The following is a 25,121-nucleotide window of genomic DNA, read 5'->3' on the forward strand; positions in this document are numbered from 1 at the left end:
AAAAATGTGGTACTTACTTGGAACAGTATGATTTCTAATTTGACTTGCCACAATGCTAAGGTATCACATTTGCAAGAGATCCAGTCCATTCATCAAGTGCCCCATCGCATTTATGTTGTTGGCCAAAAAAACCATTTCAGTCAGGTCATCAGGTGGGCCACATATGTTCAAACACAAACTCTTGACGATCATATGGTTTGAAGTATCCTGAATAACTAGGGTTGTTTGTAACACAATTTTGTACACATGAGATACTTGTCCCTTGATGAGCTATTCAAGTCATTTGTCCATCTTTGTAGGTCATAAGTCAATAATTACACTGCAGGAATCTACTAATTGACCACAGGATCGATGCCTAATGGACCATTAATATGAAATCAATGGTCTTAATTAGTTGATGAATGTTAACAAACATCCCTTAATTGGTGGTAGGAATACTCCAACAAAAAATCTGATGGAAGACTCACTTCGAGAGGTAGGCCCAACGTTAGGTAGGACATATGTGGTCCTCCTCTTCTTTATGCCAGAACGATCCTAACCATTCGAAAAGTTGAATCAAAGGTAAACCATTAAAGATTCTATGGCTTTGGCTGTCCATAAATCAAATGGTTGCATTGGTTTCCTCTTTAATGGTTGATCATTGCAGTCCATGGACCACCACATCGGACCTCTTAGATAATTTTGTAGATGTTGACATGTAGTGTGAAAATTGCCTTAGATTTCCCTTCCCATTTACCATTCATTCACGGATATAAAGCAATTATACACGTGGCATATATTCACCTCAAACTAAGCTATCCACACCCCTTGGCCCCATCTATACTATCGGATGGTTGATATGAAAGTATTTTAACTAATGAGTTACATTAATCGAAGGTAAAGATTATCTAATCCACACGGATTTTAGGATAGGCCCCATATAGAGTGGGACACGCTTTGGGCAGTTTAGATTTAGTTGCATATATTCACATATTGGACCTAAGCGATTCTCCCTCGAGGTTAAATTCTTCTTATTAGACAATATGGTAGGGAGCAATCTCTCCATTGTGGGGAGATAAATCAATCCAATTCATCCATTTATGGGCTCTAAAATTCATGTTAGGGGCTGCCGAAGCATACAAAGATGAAGCAAGTAAAGTATTCTAATCGCACAATCAAGTCCAATCATAAACACTTCGAATTTAACGTGAAAATACGTTTGCAAGAAAAAAACCTTGGCACAAAGTGACAGTAATGCAATATGAAAGCAGGAAATTATAAGAGATAAAGATTACCCGAAGATAAAGATTACCCGATTCGAACAAGCCTCGAATCACCCTTACAAGCCCTTGAAACATTTTGTAACATATTAGGAAGTCCTGAGATACACCATATTCTCGATTTCACCCATATATATATATATATATATATATATATATATATATATATATATATATAGCCCATATGAGAATTACAATCAAAATAGGAAACAAATCTTGCACTTACACAACTTTGCGTAACTATGTGCGATCGTTCAATGGCACATTCGATGGCATTGACTGACTATTAATGGCATTGAACATCTTCGATGACATTAAAGTAAATACCAAAATGTTCCAATAATAAAATATGGATTTTTCAGATTTTTTTGATGACATCGAGTAGCCTTCGATGGCATCGAAGTCTACTTGATAACATTGAGCTGTCATCGACAGATCTGCAGATTTTCAAATTTAAAGACATCAACAATAATTTCCACCATGTCTTAAATCTACAATCTTCTAACTCATTTTTCCTCATCTCTAATTCTGCCTTGCATTATAGTTCCACCATCACTTCTCATGCACACTTCATCTTCTTTTTATGCTTTCACCAAGTCTAGAGAAGTTGCATGAAACTTGAACTTATTCGTGAGAACCACCTTAACGAGCATGTATCCTTCCTCAATCACTTGTCAGATAAAATGGTGATGAACATTGACATGTTTAGTATGTGACTGATAAACAAAATTTTTATCCAAATTAATCGTGCTTTCACTATCATATTAACAGGCATGGCCTCCCACTAAAGGCCCAACTGATTTATCATCCATCTCAATTAAATACCTTCCTTGAATGCCTCCGTCACTACCATATACTCAGCTTCGGTCATGAAAAGAGCTACCGTAAATTAAAGCTTCGATATCTATTGATGCTTCACCTACTAGCACAAGCGAGTAACCGGAAGTCGACCTTTTAGTATCCATATTGTATACGTAATTAGAATCCACATTACCTACTAACTTAGCCCCTATTTTTTTAAAAGATAAGATGTAGTCCTGTGTACCTCAAACGTATCGAAGTAGTCATTTCACTGCTTCACAGTGTTGCTTTTCGGGGTTAAACTTGTATCTACTAACAACACTCAGTGCAAGTGAAATTTTCGATCTCATATAGACCATGACGTACATCAAGTAGCCAACCACATTCAAATAAGGCACATGAGACATATCGTACTTTTCTTCATCTGGTTTAGAACATTGTTCCAAAGAAAGCTTGACGTGAGTCGTGCTGGAAATGCTGGAAATGCCGATCGGCTTTACCTTGTCTATCTCATACTTAATCAATACATTCTCTAGGTATTCTGCCTGAGATAACCAAAGCTTTCTCCTCTTCCTATTTCTATGCATATCAAAATTGAGAACTCTCCTTACCGCCCCCAGATCTTTCATCTCGAATGTCTTTGATAACTAAGTCTTTAGTAAGTCAATCTTATACATGTTTTGACTGGTAATAAGTGTATCATCGATGTACAATACTATGATAATGAATTTCTCATCACTCAGTGTTTTGCAATAGACACAATGATCATATTTACTCATGATAAACATCCGACTCGCCGTGAAAGAAATAAAATTTTTTATCCCACTACGTAAGTGACTGTTTCAGGCTATACAATAACATCTTTAACCTGAAAACCTTGTTCTATGCCTGTTTTATTTCAAAGCCTTTTAATTGCTTCATTTAAATGTGCTCTTCCAATTTCCCATGGAGGAAAGCAATCTTCAGCTCGAGTTGTATTAGGTCGCCATATAAGGTTGATGTTGGTAAGTTTGTTGATGAGTCTTATTTCCAATCCGGTTTAATTAATTGCTACAACTCCACCTGATGAAGTACTGTTGATCAACTTGTAATGGTTTATATTCCTCAGTGCCTTTATTATTATGAGTTCCCCCTTTGAAATTTTAAGGATCCAATTGAAATTGATGAATTTGCACCCTGATGCCTTGAGTGCCTCCAAAGATATCAAACTCATTCTCCAATCAGTCATATTCACCTTTCGGCATGCAGTATGATCCATGAGCTTGTGTGCCCATACCATGTTCTCTTATGTGCTTTTTAGCATACTACTAGAGTTGAATTGCCTAGACATTGATGCATATCATTCTTATTGCTTCTTTCATTTCAAAATTTGGGCATGTAAACATTATGAATTTTGGATGATACTTTAGTGATGTGTGGATATTGTTTTGGTAATCTTTTCTTAGAAGGATTGGGTTACCCTTTTGATTTATGGATGCTATGAGAATGTATTTCTTTACATTTCCATTGCTCGCCTAGCTAATAAAATAAAAATAAAAATACATATGCCACAAGCTGGATTTGGAATTTGGGAATTTGGTTCATTTGCTAAGTCTAGTGTGTGGCAAGGAAGTTGGAGCAAGTTGGTATCAATGATTGGGAAGTTGGAGAGCCCAATTACTGGTTTTAAGGCATGACATTAGGTCTTTTGTAAAGACTAATTAATCATACCATATTACTAGCTTGCAATGAAATAACATAGTTGACAAGTCTTCTAGTTGACTTACTCATACCTCTTTAGCCTCCTCCTCTATTATTTGTATATAATACTATGTCCATTTAAATTATTTCTTATCCAGTTTTTTATGAGTGTACCAAGAACATAGAGATTGATCGCCACTTCTACGGGTGCACATCAAACTGGTAGAACCGAGAAACCGGACTGAAACTGACCAAACGGTCCGGTTTGGTCCAGTTCTAGAGTGCACTAGTTCCAGTTCCGGTTTTGAAAATTAAAGAACCGATTACATCGGTTCGGTTCTCGGTTTGGGGGTATGTAGAACTGAACTGAACCGTAAACCGATCCATAGAACTGAACCGTGGATCCGAACGGTAGAACCAAACCTAGAACCGAACTTGGAACCGAACCAAGAACGCTTTGATTGTTTCCATATTTGACCCATGATTAATGGTTTACAATGCACTATTTGATTGTTTTGTAAAGGTATTTTTGCACACCTTATACAATATCTAAACCACCCATCAAATGGATCACAACGCGAATGGACATGGGCTAGATTATAAAATAAAACATGCAATTGGGCTAGATTATAAAAAGCCCAAAACTGTGGAATCGATCCAGAACCAAACCAGTTTTAATGGTCTGGTTCTGGTTCGGTTCTAGGGTGCTAACGGTTTGGTTCCATTTCTGAATATCTTAGAACTGTTAGGAATGATTCGGTTCCAATTTAACCGCAGAACGGGACCGAACCAACCTGTGTGTGCCCCTAGCCACTTCATTCACAAAAATACTTGGCTCATTAAATTACCCTATCACATGTTGCCTCTCAAAATTACTCGTTGTCGTCTTTACTATAACACAATGACTAGAGCATACTATGATTATTTGATCAGCAACCTGATGTCATTCCCCCATCCACAGTTTGAGGGGAGTGTGAGATAAGCAAAGTAAAATCCCCACAAAGATTACTATATAATTAACTCTTTTTTTTTTTAACACAAATATATTGATATCATTAAACACACAAAAAATACAGCCCTACCTTGTGGGTCCTAGCAAACAGAGGAGGGCCACACCAACTGAGAATTTACTAACTGAGGTAATAGCTCTATGCTTTCTATACAACCTACACAAGGGACTCCTAGGGACAAAAAAGGGGCCAGGAGAGCGAAGACACCCTATATAGCAACACACTGAAGAGGACCGAGCCCTTAGCTTACTCTATGGGAGCCCAGGCCCATCCTATCTAGTCTAAAGAGACCCCTGATACTAACCGAGAGCTCAAAGAAGGAGAGGTACGTCGATTATCTTTGGGACGTTGCCGCGTCCTTTGCCAACTCATCAGCAGGGTCGTTACCTTCTCTCGGAATACGAAAAATCACAAAACAGCCCCTATTCCTCAAATTTTTGATCCTTGTCCACCAATATCTCCATTTCCAAGTAGGGGAAGAATTGCCAACGAAGGCATCCACCACACATTTAGAATCAGATTTCAGAATAATCCGATTATAACCCCGAATAACAGAAATAAACATAGCATCATGAAGGTCTCGGAGCTTCGCTCTATTGTTTGTGCCTAAACCATAATCAAAGGAGAAAGCAAAGAGGAAGGAGCTAGAGGAGTCGCTTCCAATCTCGCCTCCCCCAGATAAGCCCGGATTACCCGTAGCGGCACCATCGACATTTACCTTTATCCATCCTGCCTGTGGTCTGGACCAATTGACAAGCTGTAAAGATTTTGCTCTCAGGACTGCAGCCGAATTTTTAGCCTTTAGAGGACAAGGAGGTCTAAGTGGCTAAAGGTCCTGGCCCCAGGGCGGTCATAGCTGAGACTAGATAGCCACCACTTGATTCGGTTTACAATGTTATTCATGGTGGGAGAAACATTTTCAAAGCGAGCAGCGTTTCTTACTTTCCATAGTTCCCAAAGAATTAGACAGGGAATGGCCGATTGGATGTGAGATGGAGGGGGCTGGATGGACCACCGAGCATGAAGTCTCTCCCAGACCGATCCGTGGAGGGGAGGTTGGAGGTTGAAAATGCAGTGGAAGCTCTCCCACACTCTGTCTGCAAAGGGACCATTGATAAAAAGTTGGTTGATGGATTCTTGTTGGGGAGAAGAAGGAGATTGATCGTGGCCGCAACAGCAACATATAGACGCAAGGCGGACGCCTGTTCTCTGAATTCTATCATCAGTAGGGACCGCCCCCTGAATTAATCGCCAAACGAACACAGAGATTTTGAGGGGAAGAAGAGGGTTCCATTGTTTGTTGGCCTATTCCATTACTTGGTTCCTTGATCTTCAAAGGTTCCACCCAAACTTAACCGTAAAGACACCCGTGCGGTTGAAAGGCCAGAAACGCTCATCCAGGGCTGCCGATGTGCAGAAACCAGTTGCGATAATGTGATGAGTAACCTCCTTCGGAAGAAGATCGGCGACGGGATTTGGGATTTGAGGACCCTCATGAGCTAGGATCTCGTTGACTCTAAGCGTAAGAATGTCTGTGGGGATCGGTTGGAGAGTGAGGTTTGCCAGGGGGCTAAGGCCTGAACAATTACAACTCTAAAGATTCATCTCTCCCAGCCCAACATACCATTGAGAAACATTTTCATTCAGGTGGGTCATTTTAACTACTTGCTTCCAAAATGGGGAGGTGCCATACCGGTGGGCTTGTCCTGCTTCATCAGTCCGCGGAAGGCCATATTTGGAAAGAACAAATTTTGCCCAGATGTTGGAACCATTGCTACACAGTAGTGTCTAAGCCAGTTTTAGTCTAAAAGCTTTAAGAACATCCTTGAGCCGGCGGATACCCAGCCCTCCCTCCTCTTTCGGTGAAGAAATCTTATTCCGTTTTATCCAATGAAGTTTCTACTTACCATCCTGCCAGCCCCAAAAAAGTCTACAATTTTTGCTTCAATCTTGTCGAGCACTTGGGATGGTATAGAAGCTGCCGAGGACATGATTGATTAGCATACATCTGCCATCTGGGACAGGTAGCATGCAGACCAACCAAGGATTTTTGGACTCAATCTCTGCAATCAAGGGTTGAAAGAAAGAGCATATGTTTCTACCTATAATTAAAGAGACTCCGAGATAACTGAAGGGGGCTGACAATCCGCAGATGCCAAGGATTTTTTCGATCCATCTCACTCTACAGGGAGGGAGAGAGGGAGCATGGTAGAAACAGCTCTTGGAGAAGTTAATTTTTTGGCCTGAAATAGATTGGTAGGAGGAGAGGAAACTGTCCGTAACTGAAACTGAAAATCTATCGCCGTTTAAGAAGAGCACCAAATCGTTCGCATAAAGAAGATGTGTAACTTGTTTACACCCACGCTTTAGCTTAAAAGGGGAGCAAGCACCACTAGATACCAGATGAGAGAAACCTCTACCAAGGACTTCTGAAGTTAAGATGAAAAGGCTGGGGGATAGAGGGTCTCCCTAGCGCAGACCCCTGGAAGATTTGAAAAACCCAGCACCCTCCCCGTTGATCAAGACTGTCATCCATATGTTTTGCCAGCATTTTTCCACCATACGTATCCAAGAGTTCCCGAAACCGAAATGTTCCAGAACCCGCTTTAGAAAATCTCATTCAAATATATCGTAAGCCTTTTCCATGTCAAGTTTTAGAATAATGTTACCCACTCGAACTTTGTGATCGATATCCCAGTAGACCTCCTGACCCAAAGTGATACCTTCAGCAATCGATCTGCCTTTTACGAAAGCCCCTTGTTCCTTTGAAATCAACTTGGGGAGCAGAGTGGCAAGCCTAGAGGCAATGACCTTTGAAAAGATTTTGTAAACACGGTTGCAAAGGCTAATCGGTCTAAAATTTGAGAATCTCTTCGGGGCTACCACCTTTGGGATCAAACAAATAAGAGTAGTAGTGAATGCTTGCGGGAAAATGCCCCCCTAAAACAAGTTGGTGACAGCTTTGAAAATATCGAAACCCACGATATCCCAGCTGCCAGCAAAGAAAGCACCTGAGAGGCCATCCGGGCCCAGGCCCCGTCAGTTGGGATGGCCATGACTGCGTCTTTAACCTCTTCCATGGAGGGGAGGTGCATCAGGAAATCATTGTCTACAGGAGTCAGTAAGGTGGAATGTTTGCCAGAAGGTGATCATCCTGAGGGTGATACTCATATTGGAAGAGCTTTTTTAAATAGTCAATCGCAACGGACTTGATCTAGTAGAGTCCAACGTGCATGCACCTGAATCGAGCTAAATTTCAGTTATCATTGCCCGTCTGGATCTCTCAGAGGCTTGAAGATGGAAGTATTTGGTGTTTTGGTCCCCTTCCGTCAACCAGTTAATGTGGGATTTTTGCTTCCAGAAAACCTCTTCCGCAAGCTCCATGTTCGCAAGATGAATCTTAGCTTCCGAGAGAGAGGACTGACTGATTTCAGTAGGGGCAAGCTGCGCCTGATTTTCCAAGAGGGCTAACTATTGTTCGGCAGCCTTGAGATTCTAAAAAACATTCCCATATACATTTTTATTCCACTCTTTTAATCGACCCTTGAGCTTCCTGATTTTTAGCAAGAGGTTCAACATGGGCCGATCGGAAATGTCCTCCCACCAAGCATACTTGACTACCTGGCTGTAGCCCTGATGAAGCATCCACATTCTTTGGAAGCAGAAGGGTCTGGCAACGGGAGGGGAGATGTTGGGAGACGCCAGGAGTAAAGGAGAGTGATCGGAGTTTACCCGAGGCAAATGTATAATTTGAAATTGGGGAAAGTAGGACACCCAATCCCTGTTGTAAAAGACTCTGTCAAGTCTAGCCCAAACGCAGGCATTGCTCACCTGATTGTTGCATCAAGTAAATCTGTTGCCTGTATACCCTTCATCCATGAGAGTAGCGTTATCCATCGCCGCAACAAACTCAGACGAACTGCTGTAATCAAAGTGTCTGCTACCTCTTCTATCAGAGGTGGAGAGGACTGTATTGAAGTCACCGCAAATGACCCACGGGCTGGGCCCGAGATACGACTGGCCAAAGTGGATATTTCAGACCAAAGGTCTCTCCTCTGAAGCTTGGAACATTTGGCATAAACAATAGAAAGAAAAAATATTGTTTGGGAGTTATTAAGTTGGACAGAGAAAGATATCATTTGAGATGAGGATTGTAAAACAGAAACAGATAAAGAGGAGCTGAAGAAGAACCAAAATTTACCCCCAACTGCCATGTTGGAGAAGGATGAATGAAAGCCCAGCTACAGGCCAACAGAAACTCTCTTCTCATCTCTAGCCATAGGTTCTAAGATCACCATCCACCAGGGTTTATGAATGCGAGTAAGCCTTCGCACTGATCTTAAAGTTGCTATGTTGGCCACGCCTCTAGCGTTCCAAATGATAGCTTTATCCATCGACCACATTGCTGGAGTTGAAAGCCCTTTTCTTTAGCTCCTTAGCCTTCCATCCAATCGACAACAACCCCAAAATTTCATCCCTTTGATCTTTTCCTACCCTCAGACGTTGATATTTCTGTAGTAGAGGCACTCCATGATGCTGGCAGGATTCTCGTGGCAGGCACCAAATCCATCGAACTGGTTATCTGACCAGTCTGGGGGGGCTATATCTTCCTCTGATCAATAATCATCACTGTCTTCCTAATCCTGGACAAATCGTTGTTGTAGATTAGCGTCATGTGGAGAGAAGGCAATTGCCGAGGGGGGAAGGGAGATAGCATGTTGAGCTTCTATTCTGGCAGAATTATCGTTTCCTACTGCTTGATGTCCTTGAATCAGGGGAAGGTCTACCGTTATGTGCTACGGATCAACCACTATATTAAAGACCAGGGATTTCCTTCTTGTCTGAGATAACGTAGCTAGTTTCAAGATGCTGATTGACATATATCTCATTAAAAGGTAACCTTCTCCTACCGAGGTGTAAAGGAGAGTTGCCAACTGATCGAGATAGAAAAGGAGGGGGCCTTCTGACTCCAGTAGTATAATGGGGCTGAATAGGCGAGTTCTGGTGGTTAGATGAGTGGTCAGCGTACAGGTTCACTGCAAGCTCAGTACTCGTACTCTGACAAATTGCAAGACCTTGAATTTCCTTCGCAGACATTGAGAGAGGCCCTGAAGATTCCGTATGGTCCAATCGGAGAACAGAGAAAACAGGGAGAATTTCTAGGTGGAATATTAGTTTTGATGTAGGATCGGTAATTGGACCCAGGGGGGGGGTGGGGCTGAGAAGCAGGGTCAACTAGGGAGGTAGGGTGAGAGGTGTGGTCTGATGCAGTTGTGGAAGCTGATGGGGGATGGATAGTGGGCTCTGTAGGTGGTAGAAAATTGAGCTCTAGGCATGGTAGGAAAGGAGGGTCATGTTGGGTGGTAGAATTAAGGGTGGGATGCTGCTCTACTCCTAAGGGATGTGGCTCTGCTCCAATGGGTTTCGGGCGTTGGCCATGGCCGGGCAAGGTGGTTTTAGAGGGTGTGGGACTAGAAGGGAGGTTTGGAGGGGGTTGTGAAGTGGGCTTAGGGCTAGATGAGGGGATTTAGGTTGCAGGAGGGGTGAATGATCAGCTGGGAATATTCACAAATAGGTGCTGGGTGAGGATTGATGGGAGCCACCTTCTTCTGAAAAGTGGCCTCCACCCACTCCCAAGTTGAACCAAAACCACGGTCATTCTTCCTAGCATTGTTGGACCTCCCTGGCATAATGCTGCACGCCTCAATGAAGCCAAGGATCGGGTAGGGTTTTCTGTTGACAGAGAGGTTTCTAGGTGTGGAAATGTCTGACCTGGAGTGGAGTATAACCCGGACTCTTGCAAATCCTTGGAAAGTCCCATTAATTGCTGCATTATCGATTTCCAAAACATCTCCAAAAGTCAACGCCAAGCAATTTATAGCATCGGGGTACCAAGAATGGGCCGGTATTCCCATCAGGCGAATCCAAATACCTTGAGACATAGTAGACTCCTCAGGGGTCCAGACACCAACGTCTGATAGTTTCATCTTGCGGTGGAGATTTGATTCATCTATGAAAGTAGACATTGCCTCTCGCGTTTAGAACTTCATAAGGAATCTATCAGACACTATCCTGGTGAAATGTGCCTGAGACGCAGATAGCTTTGATGTGTGAAAAGTTTCTGTGAGATACAGAATGGATGTTGACACATCTGCCACTTTCACGACTAGGGCAGAGGACAGGGAAGCACGAAGCCTCGATGTCACCGAGGGTTCCGCCATCACCGAAAGGTTATCAGCCTTCGATTTATATTGCAGATTAGCAGCGCCCACAGTGGTGTGTCGGTCAGGGGGTTGGAGGTGAGAGGTCACTATATCTTGATAGGAATTCGCTAGGGAAGTTGAATCATGCGGCGGTGGTACAAGAGGCAAAGGTGTAGCAGAAACCCCTTTTCACTGGATTTTAGCATACGCAACGGAGACCACCCGGCCATCGATCCTCCTACCATTAAGGCAGTTAATCACATTGAGGGCATCCTACTCGTAGCAGAATCTGATGAATCCAAATCCCCGGGGTCGATTGGAGATCTTATCCCAAGGGATGAAAGTTTCAGATATCTTCCCATACCTACCGAAAATCCAATGAAGATCCTTAGCTGTGGTGTCGAAAGTGAGGTTTCCTGCAAAAATGGCGAGATTTGGGGGGGGGGGGGGAGCGAGATCTGACGGTCTGCCAAGGCCGTTCGGTTTTCTCCATCGCTTTAGCCATCGAATCCAAAGATTGCCTCGAGCCCACAGAACTTGGTGATCTCTTCAGTAGCTATTAGTGATCTCTTCAGTAGCTAGATTCGCTACTCAGCTAATCCGCGTCTGCCATGTGTGCGTCTGCCATGTGTGAACTTGCGTCGGCATATAATTAGCTAGAGATTAGGTAGTGATTTAGTATCTTCATGTATATATACCCATGTTGGGGTTAGTAAAGAACATATAATTTTCTCCCAGCTTTCTAGTATAATTGTCTTCTTGACACATACCTAACTATGAGGGCATTTCAAATCATATAATGGTCAAGAGTTTGCATGTAAAGACATGGTCCACCTGGGTGCCCTAATTGGATGGATTTTTTGGCCAATGACACAAATTCAGTTGAGTTCACTTGATCAATGGACTGGATCTCTTACAAGTGTGCCACATTAGCACTACAGAGAGTCAAGTCCAAAATAATACTATTGCAAGTAGGTGACATTTCTGTGTTACCGGCCTTATATGATGGTAACAGTGACTTCATTCACTGAGCATATTTTGCGGCTCCTTTGCGACAAATCTGATTCCAATGGGCTTCTCCTTTCAGTAAAAACAGGTTGTTTTGGAGTAGGAAAATTTGCAATATTGCTACCAAGCATGAAAACTACAGGTGCCATGGTGGGCCTATCTGTCGCAAACTGTTGCACACACAAAAGCCCTATATGGATGCATCTTAGAACTTCAGATTATGAAAATGTGCATCCTAACCCCGGATCAATCATCTCTAACGCCTTTTTTTTAATTATTATTATTATTAGTTTAAAAACGAAAGGATTTCATTTCAATGGCAAATATGTTATACAACCATCAGGAGCAGAAGAGGGAACACCACAGCAACATAAAAAACTGGGGGCTCCAAATGAGAACAATTAAAAAAAATAGGGGGGACAACTACCCCTATATAAAAAGGAAAAGCGACCCAGGGCCCACTGAGGAGACCCTGATGGAGCCTAACCCCACTTTGTCTAGGAAGACCAAACCCCAGATATGGGTCAGGAGATCTCTAACATTTTCAAAAAGGAGAGGAGTTTGAGAATCACTCCCAATTTAGGCCAAGCCGTCCGCTGGACCGTTCCCCTCTCTCTTAATGAGCTAGAGAGATATGACCTTTAACCATGAGCTTGCCAATTCCGTTAATCCAAGGCCTCCAATTCCAAGAAGTGGAAGAACTCCCCAAAAGAATGTTTATGATGAATTTGGAATCCGATTCAATCTCAAGCCGAGTTATCCCTTTGTTGAGCGACAACAAGAGGCCATATCATACACTGCTCTCAACTCTTATTTGTTGTTGGAGCCAAGCCCATACCCTGCCATGAAAGCGAATAAAAAGTTCCTCTAGTATCTCTCGCAATACCTCCAACACCTTGTTTTGATTGCACAGTAGACATGCCTGAAACAATAACCAAACAAGGAGAGTGGGAGAATTAACATATATTGCCAAGGAGGTGACGTAATTCGTTAGGCAATTTGCTTATGGAGAGATAAACAAGGTGACCAGGCCATTCATCATGTAGGATCCACTTTGAACATGCCCTAACACAAAAAAACAGGATGGTCCACTCAACTTAGGGCAATGCTTATCCATGGTGTGACCCACCTGATGAATGAACCTAGTCTTCTCTCTCTCTCTCCCTCTCTCATTGGTAAGATGGAGGCTTGAAATTCCACTTACATGACCCAACAAGCTTAGAGAGTCTTCATGGTGAAAAGATCCAGAGTCCCTCGATCTTATCACTCACAATCTCTAACAACAAGACCCCAAAGCTAAAGAAATAGGAACTTCAATCTGTAGTGGATCTAGCAGCCGTTACGAGAAAGAAACAGGAACTTCAATTAGGACTGATAGCTAGAACAGAGCCCAATATCTCAGTCCTCCATATGATACAGAGTATTACGGAATCTACCTTCACCTCATCCAATATCGATGTGGTTAGACTCTCTGCTACAAAGGTCCTCATTAAACTCAAAACTAGATCTGAGCTTGATCTCTTCTTAGGGCAAAGGGATCTCCACAGCATGATGGGAATCAAATCAATTAACCTCTAGTCTCCGGAAGAAGAGGGGAAAGGTAGAGGAACATGGATCAGGCTTTTTGGCATTCCATCTCACGGATGGTTTGAATTGGCCCTCTTGGATTTGGGAAACTATTTTGGAAAGGTCCTAGAGGTGGACCCCATCACTAGATGCGGATTATTTCGAGGGTTTACTCGAATGAAGGTCCTATTCCATCCAAGGGTGGATATTAGTTGTTTTCTACACCTGGAGGTCGATGGACAATCTTACCCTGTGCATGCAGAGCTTGAGCAAGAACAGGAAGCTAATTTCGTCATTCCTTTGACAGGTCTTAATATCCAGCAAAACCCAGTAGCACCAAGCAGTGGGTGGAGAAATGTTTTGGTCAAGTAGGGGAACGTGGGGTCAATGCTATCATGGAGGTCCAACCTGCACAACAGGGTGACCCAGGAAACTGTACATATGATGCTCGAGAAAAGGCCACTATGAATCAGTCTGTTCAGCAACCCATCCTTCCACTCACTTATAATAGCAACAGGCACGGTACAGGCCAAGACATCAGGCCTTAACGAACACGCAAAGTGTTCTGATGTAAACGAGCCTACTCTTGCTGCTACTAAGAATAGGGGGAAGGAAGCAAACTTAAACTAAACTACCAAGCGGAATGCCAGGCCAGCCCTCCCAGAAACTACCCCTGCTCTAAATGATCTGTGCTTACAGCCCCTTGTCCTCCCAGGGTGGTCTTCTACAAACAGCCAGGAATGAGAGCATAGGACTGAAATGGAAATCTCTCAGAAAAGTACCTCGGTGCATCCACATGCTACGGCGAATCTACAAGAACTAGGACCGGCAAAGGAAATCCAAGATACGAAGAGCAGGAAATTGGATTCAGCATTTTGGACTAAAATTCCGCCTAATAGAATACGCGTGGGGAGAATTCAATCTAGATTCGTGGGAGACTATCTGATCTCTGATATTAGACATGGCCTATCAAGCCTGAGAAATCCCCACTGTCCTCCACAGAGTCTGAAGCCAGGAATTCTCCACACACTCCGAGAGAGCTCCACACTCCCCTCATGAGTCCCTTAGATAGGATGGGAGGATTGGTGGTGGATCTCTCCCCTTATTTCTCGGAAGAAGAAGTGACGATGACTCCCAAAGCCCAGGATCATCTTATAAAGAGACAACAAACTAAGATGGATCAGGATTGTCACTTGCATTCGGATCAGGAGCAGGAACCCCTTCGAGCTCTACCCACTCCCAAAAAGCATGTAGCAACCACTCTTTTCATTCCTCTTAGGAAGAGAGGAACCACAAAATTCAACGAGAACCCCCTTGGAGCTGTTTCTAGGGATGAATGGCTATCTCGTCTCAGACACCTACAAGGTAGGACTGTTGCTTCTCATGTTTCTAATGACAGATAAAATTATGGTTCGGAATGCTCGTGTAGTGGGAAATAATCCCACTATCAGATCCCTAAAATGTTTAATCACTGTTCACAACCCTTGGATTGTCGCGATTTTGGAACCCATGCTCAGGGAATCTAAAAGGGTGCAAGTCTGCCTACGAATTGGATTCCATGTTTCCTTCTCCAATGTGGACTATGGCGGAAAATTTTGGATATTCAGCAAGACTCAAGAAGATGTTACAGTGATCTCCAAATCATCCCAGGTTCTATCCTTCTCCACTATCGCCCACCGAACTAAAATTCCTATATCTATATCAGTGGTCCATGCCAGTTGTTCTAGAATTCAGACGAAAATCCTCTGGGAGGATATGGCTTCTCTAGCCTCGTTTGTGCAGGGTGCCTAGGCGATGTGCAGAGATTTCAATGTTGTCAATGAAGCTACAGATTGTAGGAGAAGTCGTTTCGATATTGCCAGCGCCAGAGATTTTACCGAGGCCATTAACACGACGGGCCTTTAGGATGTAGGTTTTAGGGAAATTGTTTCACCTGGTCTAATAACCAATCGGGTGCATATGGATTAGATAATCTTGACCTTTGATTAACGTAACTCATTAATGTTCTACAACGAGGCTACTAGGCTCATTAGGGAGATTTTGTCTGATTATGACCCTTTTTATAGGTGGGGCCAAGGGGTGTGGATAGCTTAGTTTGAGGTAAATATATGCGACGTGTATAATTGCTTCATATCCGTGAATGAATGGTAAATAATGGGAAGGGAAACCTAAGGCAATTTTCACACTACACGTCAACATCTACAAAATGATCTAAGATGTCTGATGTGGTGGTCCATGGACTGCGATGAGCAACCATTCAAGAAGAAACCAATGCAACCATTTGATTTATGGACACCCAAAATCGTAGAATCGTTAATGGTTCACCTTTGATTCCACCTTTTCGAATGGTTAGGATTATTCTGGCAGAAAGAAGAGGACCATGTATGGCCTACCTAATGTTGGGCCCACCTCGAAGTGGGTCTTCCACCAGATTTTTTTTGTTGGATTATTCCTACCACCAATTAATGGATGTTCGTTAACATTCATCAAATAATTAAGACCATTGATTTCATATTAATGGCCCATTAGGCATTAGCAGATTCTTGCAGCGTAATTATTGGCTTGTGACCCACATAAAGTTGGAAAATTGACTTGAACAGCTCATCAAGGAACAAGTATCTCAGGTGCACAAAATTGTGTTACAAACAACCCTAGCTATTCAATATGAGGACACTTCCAATCATATGATTGTATTTGAACATGTGTGGCCCACCTGATGACGTGACTGGACTGTTTTTTTTTTTTTTGCCAGCTACACGAATGGGATAGGTCACTTGATGAATGGACTGGATCTCTCGCAAATGTGATACAATGGCATTGTGGCGAGTCAGATTAGAAATCATCTGTTCCACGTAGGTACCACATTTCTCTATGTTATCGGCCGTGGATCATTGTAACAGTAACTTCATTTACTGAGCATTTTTTGTGACTCCTCTCTGAAGAATCTGATTCCGACTGGCTTCTCCTTTCCGTAAATGCAGGCTGTTTGGGTTTACGAAAATTTGCAATATCGCTATCTAGCATGAAAACTACAGAAGACATGGTTGGCCTGTCAGTCGCGAACTGTTGGACACATAAGAGCCCCACATGGATGCATCTCAGCACTTCAGATTGTGGAAATGACTCTCCCAATGCAGTATCAATCATCTCCAACATCTTGTTTTCGTTCCATAATCGCCACACCTGAAACAATATGCAAACAAGGAGCTTGGAAGATCTAACATTTTTAGCTAAGGAAATATATTCATAAGACAGTTTGCTTATGGAACAGGGCGTCTGAGACATTCATCATGTGGGGCCCACTTTGAACATGCCCTACTGCAAATGCAAAAAATCAGAATGGTCTGCTCATTATGTAGAGGTAAGAGAAAAAAGTGTGGTTTCAGAGAAAATTTCTAATAATCTATATTGAACCTAGGCCAGTGCTTATTCATGGTTTGACCCACCTGATGAATGGACCCAATCCTCTCTTCTCTCTCTCACTGCTAAGATAGATGGTGGTTTGAAAACTCCACTTACATGACCCAACAAGCTTAGAGAGTGTTCATGGTGATAAAATCCAGTGTTCCTTTTACCACTCACAATCTCTAACAACAAGACCCCAAAGCTAAAGACGTCTGATTTCTCTGAAAACCGTCCTTCCATGGCATACTCCGGGGACATATAGCCACTGCATTCCAATAATTTATATTAGTTTCTGTGTTAGGAATGTGATTCTCAAATAAGGCAGGCTAAATAATATAATAGCTATTCAAATGAAGCAATGACATAGGCTGTATTTGGATGCACAAGCTAATTGAATTGTGAAAACATTTTTTTTTTCTTCAGCAAAATCCCTTTTGTATTGAAGAGGAAGTGGAACATACCACACTGTACTGGGCAAATACAACTATTTCAGGCATGGCATACTCCGGAGATAGTTGTATTAAACAGGAAGTGGAACATACCACACTGTTCAAACTGAAAAGCACTTCATATGTGAAAACATTCAATTCTGTTGTGGGGGAACAGCAAATTTTGATAATATTTCCCGGCTATGTTTGGATATGCCATTCAATTGAATTGCAATACTAATTCAGTCATCACAGCCTCAATGTGAATGCTTGGGAAGGAAATTGGAATTTGGTTATTTTCACTTTTTCAAAGTAATACTGATTGCAATTTAATTCTGCAGTGCATCCAAACGTGGCCTAAGAAAGAACTTAGTATCAAATTCAATTATCATAAATGATGTTATTCATCAAAATATACTCTATGAAATGTAAAGCATCTGATTGTTGTGACAAAAACATAAAAAGGGAATGATCCTATGCAACTAGCTTTGAACATGATACCATGCAAATGAGGTGCATTGGACAATCATCAATCTGGAGATCAAAATTTATCCAGCCCAGTCTTCATGGGTGGTCAGGGCAAAATCACATTGTTGATATAATCCTAATCATCTGATTAATGGTTTGCAAAATGGATGATCTGGGCATGGTTCAATAAATGACGTCCCATCTTCTAACAAGATCACCCAATATGGATTGTTTATATATAGAGAAGAGGCTGCTACTTACTATGTCCCAACAACCCTGTTAGTTCTTACTAGATTTTCATCTCCTCCGAAGATCCTTGCCATGCCAAAATCCGATATCTTTGGATTCAAGTCTCCATCTAGTAGAATATTACTCGCCTTAAGATCTCTGTGAATGATCTTCAATCTCGAATCTCGATGAAGATAAAGAAGCCCTCGAGCAATCCCTTCCACAATGCGGAAGCGTTTGGCCCAATCCAGTACTGATTGGTGGCTTGGATCTAACAAAGATATGACACCAAAACCTATTTTCAGTGGGCAAAGATATGCAAAGTATTAAAATGGGTTTTTCGTTTGTACTTGTAAGGCCCATCTTTAAGTGATTCAAACCATCAATCTGGGTTTTCATTTTTATTTTTATTTATTTTTTATTTTTTATAAAGAAGAAAAACCATCAATTTGATGGGCCCCACTGTAGACAGACCCGATTGGAAAAATAAAATCCAAGACATATAACCATTGTGTAATGGCTAGGGTTTTTGTTGCATGATTCACTGTGGGGCCCATAATATTAATGGTTAGGATCACGGTTTCACGGGCTCTGCGTGTACAAACTGAAAAGCAACTCATATGTGTAATTGATGAGGTCGTAGAGATATCTGACCAAAGAGAAAGGAATCCAAGCCCTTGTTGGGCATGTACTCGTATACCAAAATCTTCTCTTCTCGTTCGATGCAACAACCCAAGAGCCTAACAAGATTCCTGTGTTGGAGTTTGGAAATCAGCATAACCTCGTTCTTGAATTCCTGTAATCCTTGCCCAGAGGTTTTGGAAAGCCTTTTCACTGCTATTTCCTGTCCATCTGGGAGCTTGCCCTAGAAACAATCATCAAGCGTGTAAATTAATGTTTGTGTATGCTCATACCACACGTCTGTATCCACCCCATCTACACCGTGCCACGTGCAAAGTGGACGACAGACTTTTCTGTTTTAGTGGGCCAATATCATAGATCAAGAGTTTCGAGCAAACCACATCGAATGAGTCAATGGATTTTTACTTCCCATTCATGTTTACACAACCTTCCGGAGTGAAGTACACCGGCTGGCTTGTAACATAAGATCCAATGTTTGCTGGGCCAGTGAAAGAATCAAATGAATGGCTGAAAGAAATATTAACCATGGTTCTTTAGAAGCCCAGTTTATGGTGGGGTCACATGATGGACGACTTAGATCTCAAACACGTGTACCACGTTGAGGCACGTGTAGATGTGTAAAGATGGTCTACACGCTTGTGTGAGACACTGTGTCGTGAAAAGAAAGGAATTCTACCTTGTAAACAGGACCAAAACCTCCTTCTCCAAGTTTATTTGCATCACTAAAATGCTGTGTTGCCTTTGCTATCATCCTAAATTCGAAAATGGGTAATTCGGGGCCTTGTGTTTGGTTTCCACCATCTCTCCGTATATCAGCATCCGAAGAGTTTCCGAGTGCATCTAGATTCCGGCCCATATGAAATAACGTCATTTCCTGCCATTTTATCTTCCTTACTGAATCTAGAATTAGTAAAGGAAAAAAAAAATCAATATGAAGTAGACAAATTGGTAATAATTTCATTTGATAATTGATGCAGAGCGGGTCACACTTTCATGGCAAAGATGGACCTAAGAAGACCCGATGGGAGGTGAAACGATCCGGACCGTCAGAACCTTAAATCAGTTATATCTGGTAAACTGGGATGAGCTTTTTGACATATTATATATGATTTTGGGGTAAGAGAACGTACATAAGTCAACCAACCCTGCTATGATGGGTTGCCCATGTCGGATTTGTGAGATTCTATCAGAAAAGACTTATTTTGTTTCGTTTTTTTACTATAAATAGTAAGTTGTAGTTCGAATATAACTTGTGATCCTTTGAGTTGTAGGAGTTGTGCCCAATGTAAAAAAGGGCTTAGAAAAGTTAAAAAATAGCTTGGTTGGGCCAAATTGGGGACTTATATTTTTTGTCAAAAATCATGAAGTCTAGTAGGAATCGAGGCCATCTATAAATAGAAAGTTTACTATTTATAGAAAGTCATATTTTTAGGGTGTTTGAGTTAGAGTTTAAGTCTAAACCTCTATCTTAGGTTTGAACTCATTATTTAAAGGGTCGTAATTTCAATTCTTTTTTTTCATTAATCAAATTATTTCAAAATTAATTAGAAATTATTTGTGCTTTTATCCCTTATGGATTCAAGGAAAGTATGTGAGGAGTCCAGAGAGGTTCGAATCTCGTAGTAGTTATTCCTTGAGGAAGATGGTGATCAACCTCATCACATCTAGAGTTGTACACAAGTCAAACCGAGTCAAGCTTAGCACAACTCGACTTGGCTCGGCCAGTAGTTAACCCCCAGCTCGAACTCAGCTCAGCTTGGTCCTCGAGCCTGACTAGCCAGCTTGGCTCAGTTCGGTTAGTAGCTCGGGCCAGTTCGAGCTGAGTTCGAACAAGCGCAACATTTTCTCAAACACAAAATGTATATTCAAATTTTCGCATAATGCAAAACAATAACAATAGTTTACAGGTATTTCATCAAACACTCTTCTGGCACCATCAAAATCAAGATATGAGGGTAGTTTTATAATGTAAAATTTTTATTTTCTTATAGTGATTTGTTTCATATTCATTCCTTCTTCCCCACCAACCAATCCCGTGGAAAATGTATGCACCCAAAGCAATACTTCGTTGAGTCATTTCATCAAACACTTGGTTAGCAGGGTCAACATCGAAATAACCGAGTCACCGAGCCAATCGAGTTGAGGTTTGATCTGATTCAAGTCGAGCTTGGACAAGCTCGAACCTGGTTTGAATTTTTTTTGAGCTCCAAAAACCAAGTCAACTCAATTTGAATCCAATTACAAGCCGAGGCGAGTAGAGCATGCTGACCGAGTTAACTAGGTGTGAAAGATCATTGTTGAGCCGTCACGGGTGTACAAGGAAGCCTATGTAAATGCCATAGCACATCCCAAAATGGCATAGGTGTGAAAAATCCAAGCCATTCATCAGATGAGTCCCACCATGCCTATGGCTGAACTAGAATAATACGGTCTTTCTGCTGATCAGTTAAGCCACAATTGGGACTACCCTATTTTTTTAAAGTAGGGCACCTATAAGTTAGGATCCACCAAGTGGATGGCTTGGATTTCAAGCACATGGAGTGGCGAGTAGATTGTTCTCTTGCACATACGTTTGGTCTCTTAGCAAAGCACTGTGTATTTACCTCTTTGTTTAGTGGTCCACCTCCTATAAATGCAGGCGCACACAACAATAATAACTACTCCTAAAACCACAATTACTACAATGATAATTGCCTTAAGTCCTCTCTTTCCACCTGCATTTGTAATAAAAAGGAAAAAAGAAAATAAGTAACTATTTATAAAAATGATAAAGAGAGACCACATGAGTCCAACGATCATAAGCAGGGCTGTCAATGGACCAGGCCGGCTCTCTGGGTCGAGCACAATACAATGTTTATCAACAGGTGGGTTGGGTCTAAGACTCCGTCTGCCCGCACAGATCTTGCTCATTGGTTGAGGAGCGGATTGCCTGTGACCCCGGAACAGACATATCTATGTGCTGGGGCTGTGTGGGATCTACAGAGATGTCCGTGATAAATCCACTCCATCCATCTGTTTGGAAAGACCACGGTAGTACATGGTTCTAAAAATCATGCATATCCAAAACTTATGTGGGTCACACTAACAAAACAGTGTGAACAACAACGTCCACTGTTGAAATATTCTTCGAGCTGACCATGATCTTTATATGATATCCAAACCGTTCATAGAAATATTACCACTGTGATAAACTGTAGGAACAAATATAATTCTGATACAAAACTTATCTCACCATCAGGAGTTCAATTTCCACTGTTTCGTGTGATATGACCTACATGATTTTTGGATCCGTCTGAATTTTATATTCCTGTCCTATTGTGATCTTTCAGAACACGTAGACGGATTCGATTTTTCATGGACATCTCTGTCGGCCCCACACATCTCTGGGCACAGAGATATCTTATCTATGTGCCCGGGGTCACAGGCAATCCGCTCCCCATACGTTGATGGCTGGCCTGGGGCTCGGAGTTACTTTCAATCAAATCCGCTGACTGAAAAGTCGATTCTAGCGCATAAGATCATCCAATTAGCCTATTTTTATAGTTGCCGTAAATTTGTGATGGGGACTTTCAGATGAACGGTTCGGATCTTGTATCCGTTCCATGTGTTTCCATCACGAATCGTGCGCAATTGGCGTTCCTCCAAACATCAATTGCAGTCAGTCGTGCATTGAAGGTCAGAGTTTAACTTATAAAAAGAAAAATTGGACTTTTCAAGCTGAGTACGTTTTGCCTACGATCACTACAACCGATGAAATCTTTGCCGACGGGAATCTGGCGTGGCTAGAACTTCACTTTTACCGGCGAAATTATTTTCGTCGGTAAACCTTCACCTTTCCATTTCTATCCACGCTGTACATCCATTGTTTTCAGCTCATTCCACGCTGTCCATCCATTGTTTTCAGCTCATATTAGTGTATATACAAAAAATGAGGCAGATCCAAATCTAAATTGGACCACACCATATTGAAACAGTGGTGATTGAACACCCACCATTAAAAACTTCCCAGGGCCTAATGGTCATTTGTCATCCAACCTGTTCATAAGGTCACGTAAACCTAGATGAAGGAAAAGAATAAATATCAACTTGATCTAAACCCTTTTGTTGCCCCCAAGAAATTTTTAACGGTGGCCATTCAATCAACATTGTTTCGTGTGGCGAGCTCCACCTGAGTGTTGGATCTATCTCACTTTTGGGCTGATACACCTAAAATGAGCAACAAAAATGGATAGATGGCCTGGATTAAACAAATACAACATGGTGTGCCCATAGAGCACTGACCAGTAGCGACCTCGCCTCTAGCAAGGTCGGTGAGCAATCAGCATCGGTTTTTGTGTGTGGCGCCACTGGGCCAATACAAAGTAATGATCCGACGGTCAAAACCGTCCATATTTTGAGAGCTATTTTATATGACCTATGCAAGACCAGGAATTGGCCAGCATGTGTTGCCCCACTGGATTGACACAAAGTGATTATCTGATGATCGAGACCGTATATCAGATGACCGTTTTACCCTCATTACAGGGCAGAAATGACTTTATGATCTGATAATCTCAACCGTCCATTCTTTGAGAGCTAATTTACATGCATGACCTATGATCCAATACTCAAGCTGAAGGAATGATCCTGATGATCATTCAGTTTTGAAATCTGTCAAGCTTGAGTTCATTGAAAATTCATAAAGTAGCTCATTCAGATCATTGGATTACCTCTAAATGTGGGCCCCAGTGGAACCTAAGGGCTCCACACAAGCCGTTGATCACGATCCCTTATCATAGGTAAAACAACTTCCACTCAGTTTTTCTTGTGTAATGACAGGAAATATATATATATTCAAGAAACATCAAATGAAATTTTGTTTAACTAGCTAGAAAGAACTAAAAGAGAGTTAGGCGTACCGAGTTCGGAATCTGCAAGACGGATGTAAATATTCTCTCCACCAGAGCTGAATTCTTCAATATCCATCAAATCTCCACCCCAGTTCATACACCCGATTCCACTAACAAAGGCGTGGGCAATACAAGAACAGTTCTTCAGACAATCATCTTCGCAGGCCTTTCCATCACTCACGCCACGCTTCCAATCTGAAAAATCCGGCATTTTCACCCCTCCAATCGTCAAAAATCCATCTCCTTTCCCTCCTTCATTACTACAATTCAACTGGGCTTTTCTTACACACCCACCTGACCAATTCCCACTATTCCACTCGGCAATCGACTTAGGCTGGAATCCTTGCATACATACACATATACGCGAGCCCAACTCCTTGCAAATCCCAAACGGCCCGCACAGGCCATAAAGGCCACACCTCGTACGCATGTGCATCCATGGAATGGACCATTCCTTCTTTTGTAGGTTCCAATTCGTCCGCTTGATCACACCTGACCACTCGAGCCACAATCTCGTATATTCTTCAGTGTAGTAAGAATATGTGTAGACGATTGTCTTCTTCTCTTCATCTGTAACCAAGTTGGGACCGTTAAGGTAGACGTTGTACATGTACGGCATCCCAATGAATATCCTTCCATTCCATTGCCCACTTCGCCAGTATCGGGCAGACCCATTCCATACTAGCACTTGTGGTATCATATGAAGCTCAAGGCCTAAAGTGAAACTCCCCAGGGAAGGATCCTCTTCGCCCTTCCAAGATGTTAGAATCGTCCTCTTCCCTGTCTTTAGATCGGCCCTGAGCTTCATCAGCGGCAGGAACGAATCCGTTGGATGATCGAAGCTCTCCCATAAGATGCTACTATTTGAATCTCCAATCCTAAGAATGAGATTGCCCGTGTCTTCAAGCGTTGCGGTTGTATCGTTCGATGCGGTGGAAGTGCCTGATGACCAGAGAGTCTTTCCTCTTCCATCTAAAACCGCTAGATTGCCGTCCCCACTTACCGCGAAAACTCCAGATGAATCCTTAAGTGGGTTTTCTCTGTTGGCCACCCAAACCACCGTTTGGGGTGGGACGCTGTGGTACCATATCCCGACATAGCGGTTTGTGGAAGTTCTAGGGCTGAAGAATCCCAGTTCAAAGACCTCACCGGGCGAAAGAAGGGTCTGGCCCTCTTTGATTGGTTGTGTGGGAGTAATGGTAGAGATTGCAGTGCAAGAAGGAAAGAGAAAGAGAAAAGGAAGAAGAGCTTTTACATTTCTCATGCTTCCAACAATAGCAGTTAATCCACGAGAACTCGTGTTTTTTTTTTTTTAAATGAAGAAGAAGAAGAAGAAGAAAAGAATGGGAGGTGCTGTATAAAAGATGATAAGCAGCAAGTCGATTGATATGTATACGTGTGTGTGTCCAACAAGCACTGCTTCCATAAGCTGTCCACCCTTCTAGTTGTCCCCGTGTTCGAAAAGTCAGATCGATTCAAACACTGATGGTTCACACTGACACGTTTTATTATATATCATCGAATCCATTAATAA

General features: G+C 42.1%; 1 protein-coding gene across 2 annotated transcripts; it reads right to left on the reverse strand.

The window, feature by feature from the left end:
* Window positions 1-16,060: 16,060 nt before the first annotated feature.
* On the reverse strand, window positions 16,061-24,895 carry LOC131221816 (G-type lectin S-receptor-like serine/threonine-protein kinase At1g11330). Of its 2 annotated transcripts, XM_058217120.1 has the most exons (7): window positions 23,597-24,895; window positions 21,302-21,412; window positions 19,375-19,598; window positions 18,711-18,921; window positions 18,090-18,327; window positions 17,047-17,197; window positions 16,064-16,710 (listed from the first exon to the last, which is right to left on the reverse strand). In XM_058217120.1, exons 1-7 carry the CDS (start codon window positions 24,849-24,851, stop codon window positions 16,402-16,404), a joined length of 2,499 nt encoding a protein of 832 aa, XP_058073103.1. In that variant the 5' UTR covers window positions 24,852-24,895; the 3' UTR covers window positions 16,064-16,401. The 2 variants fall into 2 exon arrangements, with proteins under 2 accessions (XP_058073104.1, XP_058073103.1); XM_058217121.1 differs by lacking the exons at window positions 18,090-18,327; window positions 18,711-18,921; window positions 19,375-19,598 and having other exon boundaries at window positions 16,061-16,710; window positions 23,597-23,611.
* Between the last annotated feature and the right edge of the window lie 226 nt (window positions 24,896-25,121).

Source organism: Magnolia sinica, chromosome 12, assembly GCF_029962835.1.
Source record: "Magnolia sinica isolate HGM2019 chromosome 12, MsV1, whole genome shotgun sequence".
NCBI lineage: Eukaryota > Viridiplantae > Streptophyta > Magnoliopsida > Magnoliales > Magnoliaceae > Magnolia > Magnolia sinica.